This window comes from Carlito syrichta, unplaced genomic scaffold, assembly GCF_000164805.1.
Source record: "Carlito syrichta isolate Samal-C Ts95f unplaced genomic scaffold, Tarsius_syrichta-2.0.1 Scaffold314028, whole genome shotgun sequence".
Lineage (NCBI taxonomy): Eukaryota > Metazoa > Chordata > Mammalia > Primates > Tarsiidae > Carlito > Carlito syrichta.
Window position 1 is genome coordinate 248,090 of NW_007258124.1, and position 11,576 is coordinate 259,665.

Below are 11,576 nucleotides of genomic sequence, written 5' to 3' on the forward strand. Positions count from 1 at the left end.
ACTTGGTGAGACTTCCCTACAAGTGTGGTGGCACATGCCTGTAGTTCTAGCTACTTGGAAGGCTGAGGTAGAACCACTGCCTGAGCCCAGCAGGTTGAAGCTGTAGTGGCCATGAGCGTGTTACTGCACTTCAGCTTGGGCCACAGAGTGAAACTTTGACTCAAAAAAAAAAAAAGTGACATCAGGGTGGGAGTACCCTTGAACCTCTGGGTATCCTCTGAGGGTATAGCAGCATAGTCTTCGGGAAGAAAAGCTACCAACACACAAAAGGGCTTAGCCATGTATAGGGAAATGCTGTTTCCTCCTTTTAATCCAATTTACCATGAACTATATTCCTTTCATCTTAAATATTTGTTTCAGCATCTCACTTGAACTACCAAGACCATTTCACCAAGTGCTTTCTTTGGCACAACTTCTCAGATGTGACCAGAAGTTTCTTTTTGAGTTGGAGTCTCTCTCCTTTGCCCAGGCTGGAGTGCGTGGCATGCTTACCGCCACACCAACGTTGACCTGCTGGGCTCCGGCGATCCTTTCACCTCAGCCTTCCAAACAGCAGTTAACTACAGGCGCATGCTACCACACCCAGCTAATTTTTGATTTATTGTACAGAGGAGGTCTCACCAAGTTGCCCAGGTGGGTCTCGAACCTGCGGGCTCAGGCGATTCACTTGCCTCAGCCTCCCAAAGTGCTGGAATTACAGGCTGAGCTACAGAGCCCAGCCTCAAAATAGCTCTTTTCAAATTATTCCTTTTTGAGTTGGAATCTGTGTTGCCCAGGCTGGAATGCAGTGGTATACTCACAGCCACCCTAGTGTAAACCTGCAGAGCTTAGACGATCCCTCTGCCTCAGCCTTCCAAGTAGCCAGAACTACAGGTTTGTGCTACCACGCCCGGCTAATTTTTGATTTATTGTAGAGACGAGGTCTCGCCAAGTCACCCAGGCTGGTCTCAAACCTGTGGGCTCAGGTAATTCACTCACCTCAGTCTCCCAAGGTGCTGGGATTACAGGCTGAGCCACCAAGCCCAGCCATTTTATTTTTTAAAGCCCAAGATGGCAACTCTGTATCTGCCAAGCACATGATAGAACACAGGAATGGATTTTATTTTCATCTCAAGAACATTTAAAATGGGGGGAGAAATTCAGCTTTTATTATTAGAATCTGACAAGCTTCAAACAGTTGTGATAGAGGGATCATCATCATCATATAAAAGCTCACCTAGTAAAGTTTTAGGTGACCAGTGACTTTGTCAATTAGGTCTGCTGGTCCTGGCCCAATCCCCAGGACAGTTTGAGAGCCTGGTGCAATCTGAGTACGTCCAGCATCTTGGATTAAGCTTACAGTCAGTCCTAGCGTTTTCGCATGAGTCAATAATTCAATCAGGGTTTCTTCATTGGGAGCTTTTACCACCACTTTGGGCTGGCCACAGTATTCCCACTGTTTGAGCATTTCAGGGTTTCTTCTTTGAATTTGCTTGTAGGCAGAAACAGCAGCATGAGAGCACTGGGCAGCTACTTTTCCTTTTCCCATCTTTAAGTCATTTCGAACCACAAGAATCATTTTGTACTCCCCACTCTCTCCCAAGATGCTTGCTTCAGTTCCAGTATATGTTTCTGTCTTGCTCACTGAGCTTCTGGGGAGCATCCCAAAGCGTACTCGGAGGCTCCAGCCCAGACACATGCCACAAGCAACCCCAACTGCTAAGCTGAGTGCACCCGGATGAGCCAAATATTCCATAACTAAGGATCTGGAGAGCATCTTAAAGGAAAGAAAAAAAACATTATCACTATTTCACAGTAACAAGCTACAAAGTTACAGGCTAATCAGAGAAACCGGCTGACTATTACTGCTTAGAAAGCAACATTTGCCCTCCAGTCTGGGCAACCGGAGTGAGACTCCAACTCAAAAAAAAAAAAAAAAGAAAGCAACATTTATTTTTATTTTTATTTTATTTTTATTTTTTTGAGTTGGAGTCTCACTGTCGCCCAGCCTGGAGTGCAGTGGCCGCTCCCGGCCACCGCAGCCTCGACCTGCTGGGCTCCAACGATCCTTCCGCCTCAGCCTTCCAAGTAGCCGGAATTACAGGCATGCGCTACCACGTCCGGCTGATTTTTTGATTTATTGTAGAGTTGAGGTCTCGCTGCCCAGGCGGGTTGCGAACCCGCGGACTCAGGCAATCCACTCACCTCAGCCTCCCAAAGGCGTGGAGAAAACATTTTAAAACTGTATGGGGTCATCCAGAAAAAAGGCAAAACATACCATGTATCTTATGTATGCACCCTGTTTCTAACACATTCCCTTCCCTGTCTGGTATACTAGAAAAGATTCAAGTATCCACATGAAGCAGTTTTAAGTCATTTGAATCTTGATGTGAACGAACACATCAAGTCCAAAAACTGTATTTCTCAATCTTCCTTAAGTCTCATGGAGAAAGAAAATGTTCTTTTTTACCAAGATGTCTAAAAGATCTAAAGAAACCAAAAATAACTCACCCCTTTCCTGGAATACAGGTCTAATCTGTTTTCAGAATGCAGCAGTTCTCAATGGAGACAGAATCAAAGAAGTTCCCCGTCAGAAGAACCTCAGAGAAGTTTCCCATTGTCATGTTATTGGGCCTGGGGTGGTGCGTTATTGACATTTACTAATCCCAGGCAAGGATGCTAAAAATCTTGCAAAATGAAGAGATGTCCAACTGGATATTAGTGTTGGTGAAAAATTGAATACCTGAGATTAGAACCCAACTTCATTTTACATATGAACACAAAATATTTTTTGCATAGTATTAATATATACAAGTGGCTCCTCAACTTCTGATAAAACTGTATTTCTCTTTTTAAAAATTTTTTAGATTTACTTTATTTTACTTTAAAGATGTGGGGTACAACTCAGGGTTGGGTATACAAATGTTCATTATGCAGGTGCCCTTGTTGAAGAGGTGTGCCCCCCACTCACCGGGAAGATTCCTACCACTGCCAATCCCGCAAAGCTATGTCTCAATAAACATGTCATTAATTGAAAAATACCGTAAGCTGAAAATGCATTTAACACTCCTATCCTACTGAACAACATAGCTTAGCCTAGCCCACCTTAAACATGCTCAGAACACTTTCATTGGCATACAGTGGGACAAAATCTTCTAGCACAAAGCCTACTTTATGATAAAGTGTTGAACATCTCCTGTAATTTACTGAATACTGTACCAAATATGAAAACCAGAAAGATTATAATTGGCACTTACCATTAAAATACGCAGCTGAAAGCACCTTGGTCCTGAAAAATGTTTGAAGCATTGAAATAAAATTAATAGCTGGATGATGGGAATGCTATGGCAACAGGGTCATCAATTTCTCTCTTCTGACGAGGCTCGAGGATGGCTGGTAGAAGGCACTGAGGCAGCAACACTTGATGGTTCAGCAAGCATAGTGTTCTTCAGGAAGACGAGTTTTGACTGTTCAGTTTGTTTCTTCTTTTTATTATATATTTCTGTATAGCAAGCAAGAGCATCCTGTATCTGCCTGTCAGCGCTTGCGAATCTCTCATAACTGACATTCATTTCTTCTAACATCTGCATGCCACTGCTGATAGCAGCAAAGGCCTCTGCTAGTTTCTTGGGCTGTAAACTTTCTCGGTGCCTTCGGTTTAATTTCTTCCTCTGACTCAACTTCTTTACTTATTTCTTCCTGCAGTTCAGTCAGTTTCTCATTGCAAGGATCTTTGGCCACAACTATCCTATGTAGCTGTTCCTTAAAAGCTTTGGCACCTTTAGTTTTGGCACTCTGCTGCCTTACCACTGACCTTCATATTACTAAAATTATGACATCTTTTGAAGTGTTGGAACCATCCATGACTTGCTTTAAACATCTGAGTATATGTAGGATCATTGGCATGCTCTTTTAGCATAATGAAAAGACTTCTTGCCTTAACCTGGATCATCAGTAGGCTAAGCGGTATGTGCTTCTGTATCTGGTCTTCTATCCACATAACAAGTAATTTTTCCATATCAACAATGGGCCCAGCTCTTTTCTATGTGATGACAGTAGATTTAACTGATGCTGATTACTTCACCGCATCACTGATTCTCTTCTTATCCTTTAAGATGGTTGAAATTGTGGATTGTGAAAGCCCTAACTCCCGTGAGATGGTCATTACTGACTTGTCGCCTTCATGCTGGGCAATTATCTTGAGTTTCATCTCAAGAGTAATCACCTTCCTCTTCTTTATCTCACCAGAAGCAGGAGACACAGATGGACACTTTGTAGGCATGATGGGACGTGAAAACACAATACCCCAAAATAGCTGGCAACACAGTACACTGCAGAATATTGCGTGTTTACTCCCATAATCGCATGGCTAGCTGGGAGCTAGCTGCCTAGCACCATGAAAGTGTTATCTTACTGCATTATCACTAGCCCAGGAAAAGATCAAAATCCAAAACTCGAAGTACCGTTTCCACTGAATGCGTATCAGTTTCGCACCACTGTAAAGCTGAAAAATCCTAAGTATCATATAAAACAAAGGAATATCATCCTTTATTCTTTATTCTTTTAGAAAACCCTGCTACCCCAGCAAAGCTGCTCATAATTTGAGTGACCAATAGAATGCCTATATCAGTTTCATTAGAGGCTGCTGGTTTCCTAATGCTTCTGAGGTACAAGCAACCCCCAGTTTCTGTGTTTAGTGGAGTAGTAACTAAGCATTTATAAACACAGGGCTACCACACTTGTAGTGCTTGTACACAGTGTCCTTGGAATGTGCTGTACACCACTGGCCTGGCATACATGACAGCCCTGGAAATTCATATTTTACCATAAATTTCCTTTTCATTCTTCTTTATGTTAAAATTAGAATGTTAATTTTTGAAATTATATGGTAGGTAGGTAGATTATGCAGTATTATAAAATATTTTCATTTCAGGGCAGTACATAATTCATATACTATAAAATTCGCCCTTTTAAGGTATACTTTCAATGGTTTCTAACATACCCACAAAGTTGTACAACAACCAGCACTATCTAGTTCCAAAACATTTTCAGTGCTCTCAAAGAAACTCCCTTACCCACTGGCAATCACTTCTTCCCACTCCCCCCACCCCCAGCAAAATACTAATCTACTTCATGTCATCATGGATTTGCCTATTCTGGACATTTTATATAAATGAAATAATATGTGGTCTTCTGTTTCAGGTTTCTTTCATTTACCAAAACATTTTCAGGATTCATCCATGTTGCAGTATATATCATTACTTCATTCCTTTCTATTGATGAATAATATTCCATTGTATGGCTATACCACATTGTATTATCCATTCATCAGTTGATGGACATTTGGATTGTTTCCACATTTTGGCTATTTTGAATAATGAACATGTTTACAAGTTTTTTGTGTACATACATGTTTTCATTTCTTTTGAGCATATACATAAAAGTTGAAATGCTGGGTTATAGAATGACTCCATGTTTAACTTTTTAAGGAACTGCCAAACTATTTTCCAAAGTGGCTGCACTTTGTTACAAATGATTTTACATTTGATACAAATGATTTGTTATAAAAAATGTGTTCAGTTTGCTAAGGTTGAGAACTGCTACTCTAGTGCCTTAAGACTGTGTCTCTAATTCAGAAACAAGCAAAAAAATGGGTTTGCAAACAGATCTATATATATGGCTGTCTCCAGATTTCAAAGTACGACTAAGAGATAGCAGAATTTTAACGAGATAAGCCTGACCATTTGTCTTCTAGTAATTGTTAGAGAACAATGGATTAAAGAAAAAGAACACAATGTCTATAACTAAAATGTCTGTGCCTGTAGTCTCAGCTACTTGGGAGGAAGGCTGAGGCAGGAGGACAGCTTAAGCACAGGTCAAAGCTACAGTGAGCTACAATCATGCCACTGCACTCCAGCATGACTCCACCCCTAAAATAAATAAATAAGTAAAATGTTTATGATGTCTCCAAATTATAACAGTATAATTTAACATACTATACAGCTACACCTATATCCTGCTTTTAAAGGCTGGATGTTAGTCAGCACAATTAATAAATAAAAAGGTAAAACAGCTGGTGCCTGTAAACCTAGCTACTCAGAAGGCTGAGGCAGGAAGATCTTTTGAGCCCAATTCAGGAGCTCAAGGCCAGCCTGGGCAACATAGCAAGACTGTTTCTAAAAAAAAGTAAAACAACCTGATTATCTCCACACTTGCAATCTTAAATTCAAACCTTAGCCTGGTACAGTGGCTCACAATTATAATCCCAGCACTTTGGGAGGTGGAGTCAAGAGGGCTGCCTGAGCTCAGGGGTTTGAGACGAGCCTGGGCAACTTGGCAAGACCTGTCTCTACAATAAAATAAAAAAATTAGCCGGGCATGGTGGCACGCCTGTAGTTCCTGCTACTTGGTAGGCTGAGGCAAAATGATTGCCTGAGCCCAGCAGGATGAGGCTGCAGTAGCTGTGATCATGCCACTGTACTCCAGCCTGGGCGACACAGTGTGACTCTGACTCCAAGACATACATAAATAAATAATCAAACCCAGCCGGGCTCGGTGGCTCAGCCTGTAATCCCGCACCTTTGGGAGGCTGAGGTGAGTGGATTGCCTGAGCCCGCGGGTTCGAGACCCACCAGGGCAGCGAGACCTCATTTCTACAATAAATCAAAAAATCAGCCGGGCGTGGTAGCGCATGCCTGTAATTCCGGCTACTTGGAAGGCTGAGGCGGAAGGATCGCCGGAAACCAGCAGGTCGATGGGTTCCTGCGGTGGCTAGAAGCGGCCACTGCACTCCAGTCTGGGTGACAGAGTGAGACTCCAACTCAAAAAAAACAAAAAACAAAACAAAAAAAATCAAACCCTACCTCCAAGGGAACAAAACTAATTTCCCTGAAATTGCTACTCAGTGTTATAAAACCTACAACTGCCCGAGTCCATTAGAATCCTTTACTTTTTAGGCACTTTCTGAACCCACCTACCACCATCCTTCTGCACCCCTTACCCTGTTTGCAATCCTTTCTGGAGCTACCTTCTTAAATGCCCAACTTGTATAGGCAAGGGAGCAGAATAACCAGGGGACAGTGGTCAGGAATATGGAATATACTTCTAGAAGTGGTCAACAGCACTTTACAAAAGTCTGACATTACTTTGCAAACTCCTGGCCTCCAGCAATCCTCTTACCTCAGCCTCCCAAGTGGCTGGGAGTACAGGTACACCCCATCATGCCTGGCAGCCCACTAGTTTTAACATATAAAAGGGGTTATTGTTTTTGGTGGGGCATAAACTAGTTTGAGGTGGGTCAAAAAATAGAGATAGAGAGCAAAAAGAAAAAGCAATAGCTATAAGGGGACATGAAGAAAAGGAAGTTTTTTTCCTCATAAAGAGAAAGAATGAGCATATTTATATGTCAGTGGGAAGGAATCAGAAGAAAGGCAGGTAAATGCTCAAGATAGCAAAAGTCTTCAGTAAGGGATTCGATACTGGAAAGGAAAAGAGGCACCTTTCCCAACGTGAATTTTAGATCACGCAGGTCTGTGAATTTGGAGGCAGGAAGTTATTCCCTGGAGAGAAGGAGGTCATAAAGAAGTCAAGCTGGAATTGAAAATAGATAGACTGAAATAAAAAGTGTAGCAAAACATGGCAGGACTGCAGAGCAATGTTGAAAACATGGTCAAGATTAATGATGACTTTAATGTGGTACCATACTGATCATCTGTGATTTTGTCTAGTAGTACTTAGAAGCCAAAAACTAAAACTACTTAGTCGCTCCCTAACAAACAAATTAAGTTGCATCCACATTCATCCTTCACCCTCCCCTTCTATTGGAATAGATAGCTGGATTTATCCAAGTTTGAGCTTTGCCAGGATTAGACACCAAGACAATGGTACAAGGGAATTTAGGATAAGGGCAAGAATGTTTGAAATAACAGGACACACAACCTATATTCTTAAAGAATAATTTAAGGACAGCAAAGCAATAGATTCTATTTACCTAGACATCTATTAAAGAACAGGTATGATGAAAGTAAGATGGAAAGGCAGATAGCTGTGGTTAGAGAGAAATGCCTGTGGTTTTTGATTTTGGAGATACAAAATTACAAACAAAGTCCAGATCATAGCTACAGGATTGAGTATTTGAAATATACTCAGAAGTGTGTTACTAAGTTCATCTAGCTTCTCAAATCTTTTATTTTTATGACATACTGCTCCTTCCTTCTACAAATATTGACTGACCCTACTCTAGGATCTAGGGAATATAGGAGTGCACAAAGCAGAAACTAAGTCCTTTCTCTAATGGAGCTTACTTAATTTTAGCAATGGCTTCAAAATGGCCCAATACTAAAATATTTCCATTTTATTTTAAAGCTTTGTTTTACAACTCCAAGTGACAACAATACTTTCACGTGTAGTGTGTCATTTGATCCATAACACTGAGAAGTGAGGATTATTGCCATACCAAAATGAAGAAATTGAGATTAATTTCAATAAAACAAATGTTTACTGGCTATCTATGTGCCAGGCATGCTCCTTGTTAGGCTGAGAATACAGTGATAATGCAGGCACTGCCAGTCATTCATAGAGAAGTGGAGAAAACAAATAACTACAAGGGTGGTAAATGAATAGAAAAGGTGTTAAGGGGAGTACATACAAGACTAGCTCAGTTTAGAAAGTCAGAGAAGGCCTCTTGGAGGAAATTATATTGAAACTGTAACAAAGGATGAGTAAGAAGGGAAAAGGAAGGGTCATTTTAGGCAGAAAAAACACCAAGTGGGAAAGCCAGAAGACAGAAAAATGGTATGGTAAATGATCTGAAAGTAGTTCAGACAGCTGAAAGGTGAGGGACACAGTGCCAGAGGAGAAAGCCAGAAAGATGGGCAAATTCTGGAATTTACTCTAAGGACAATGGGAAATTATTGCAGGAAAATGACTTGTTTTCAAAAATACTACTTGGAAGCTGGCAAGAACAGATACAGGGAGACCAATTAGTAGGCTGCTATAATAATAGTAACAATTCACATTTATGAAGTGTTTTACTATGTATTAGGCATTGGCTAAGCACTCTACACGAATTGTCTCATTTAATGGTCCCAACAGCACTTTAAGGTAAATATAGATGGTCACAGATCTACTATGGTTCAACTTGCAATTTTTTGACTTTGCAATAACTCTAAAGCAATATGCATTTAGTAGCAGAAACTTTACTCCAAGTACCCACACAACCATTCTGGTTTTCACTTTTAGTACTGTACAGTACTCAATGAATTACATGAGATATTTGACACTTTATTATAAAACAGGTCTTACGTTAGATGATTTTATCCAACTGCAGGCTAATAATGTAAATGTTCTGTTTGGTAGGTTAGGTATATTAAATGCATTTTCAGCATACAATATCTTCTTTTCTGTTTTTTAAAGAGACGGGGTTTTGCTCTGTTGCCCAGACTGGAGTGCAGTGGTATGATCATAGCTCACTGCAGCCTCAAACTCCTAGGCCCAAATGATCCTCCCACCTTAGCCTCCCCAGCAGCTGGCACACAAGCACATACCACCACGCCCAGCAAATTAAAAAAAATTTTTTTTTGAGACAGAGTTTTGCTATGTTGCCATGGCTGATCTTGAACTCCTGGCCTCAAACAATCCTACCACTTCAGTCTCCCAAGTAGCTGGAATTACTGGTGTAAGCCACTGTGCCTAGCTCTCAATTTACAATAGTTTCAATTTATGATGAGCTTACCAGGATGTAACCCCACACAAAGTTGAGGAGTATTTGCATATAATTATTCCATTTTTTTCAGATGTAGAAAATCGAGGTACAGAAACGATAAATAGCATGCCCAATTCACACAGCTTGTAAGTTGCAGTCTTAATCCAGAGCTCATGTTCTTAACATTATTATGCCTCACCCAGCAGTCTAGATGAGATGATGGTCACTTAGACAATAGTGAGAATGGGAACGAAACAAGAAGCTAAGGCACGTCTGTCTGATTTGGTGGCTGACTGGATGTTTGGTGATACTAAAAAGAGAGAAGCTAAGAATGACAACTAGATTTTAACAAATAGAGAATAGAGGTACTATTTACTGATAAAGAAAGTTCTGTTTGAATGGGAAATACACTGAATTCAGTTTTGGCTTGGCTAAGACATCTCAGAGATATATAGAAAAAAAAGGATGTATCAATTTAAAGGCCAGAAAGGCCTGGGCTGGATTTGAGAGACCTTAACATATAAATGAGCTTACTGACGTGATAGTAGTATATGAAGCCACACGGAAAAGTATGTAGAATGAAGAAAGGACTACAACATAATCCTGAGGAAATTAACATTAGGGATCAAAGGCAATTGACATAGAGTGGACAAAGTAGGAGGGTCACATTGAGTAAGCTGTAGAACATGTGGCTTTAGTCCTCTTCCACCAGAGTGACTAAATATGGTGACAGGGCTGCACAGACATAGCACTTTAAGGTGTGGATGCCTTTGCAGCTAAAATAAACAAATAATAGAAAAAGTAAAAAAAAAAAAACCAAAAAAACATATTATCTCATAATTCATCACTCAGTTACTACATGAAGTTTCTGTATCTGCCAGGTTTCTCTTGGATAACCTAACAACCAGACTCCAAACTAAACAAATACTCAATTATTTCTTTAAAAGTATACTAACTGATATAATGGACCTTGAACATCCAATGTAATACTATAAGAAAATGACTGACGGTACTGGGAAACTATGGGGGGGAGGGGGATGGGATTAACAGTAGCAAATATCTGTCTGGGGATGGGAAAACACCTCTTATCAACAGGGTGCCTGAATGAAACGTAATTGTACACCTAACCCTTAACTGTACCCCACAAAACCATAATAAAAATACTGATTAATAAAAAAATAATAATAATAAATAAAAGTATACTAACTGGCTGGGCACAGTGAATCACACCTATAATTTCAGCACTCTGGGAGGCAAAGGTGAGAGGACTGAGTCCAGGGGCTCAAGCAAGATCAGCCTGGGCAACTAGGCAAGACCTTGTCTCTACAATAAATCAAAAAATTAGCTGGGCATGGTGGTGCACACCTGCAGTTCTGACTACTTGGAACGCTGAGGTGGAAGGATTGCCTGATCCCAGCAAGTCCGCCGTAAGCGTGCCACTGCACTCCAGCCTTGATGACAGAGACGCCAATGCAAAAAAAAAAAAGTGTGTACACACACACACAGACACCACACTAACCTCTATGTCAATGATTAGAAGGATTCTCTGCAACGATTTCTAAGTTGCAAAGTAACCAAATCTCTCTTACACCAGATTTAGGTACTGTCTGGAGAAGAGAACTGCTGTATATAGAGGAGCTACTATGTGTTGGATAACATACTAAGTTCTTGACATCCATTATCTCATTTATTGTTGCTGCAAACGTTAAAAGACAGTTATTAGCGTAATTTTTTTTCTTTTTAGTTGGAGTCTCACCCTATCACTCAGGTTGGAGCGCAGTGACACACTCACGGCCATCCCACTGTCGACCTGCTGGGCTCCGGCGATCCTTCCGCCTCAGCCTTCCAAGTAGCTGGAACTACAGGCGCGCGCTACCACGCCCGGCTAATGAAT

The 11,576-nt window shown here is 40.8% G+C and overlaps 1 protein-coding gene across 2 annotated transcripts in view; it reads right to left on the bottom strand.

Annotated features, from left to right (window-relative positions):
* Positions 1-1,080: 1,080 nt before the first annotated feature.
* Positions 1,081-11,576, bottom strand: part of PTRH2 (peptidyl-tRNA hydrolase 2) — an 11,548-nt gene continuing 1,052 nt past the window's right edge. The window contains exons 1-2 of one of the 2 annotated variants that reach the window (XM_021718952.1): positions 3,237-3,590; positions 1,081-1,756 (exon numbers count right to left, since the gene is read on the bottom strand). In XM_021718952.1, coding sequence (XP_021574627.1) covers positions 1,217-1,756; positions 3,237-3,239 — 543 coding nt within the window. In that variant the 5' untranslated portion in view covers positions 3,240-3,590 and the 3' untranslated portion in view covers positions 1,081-1,216. Of the gene's footprint in view, positions 1,757-3,236; positions 3,591-11,576 lie in introns of those variants that run through there. The other variant, XM_008070837.2, reaches the window with a different exon arrangement.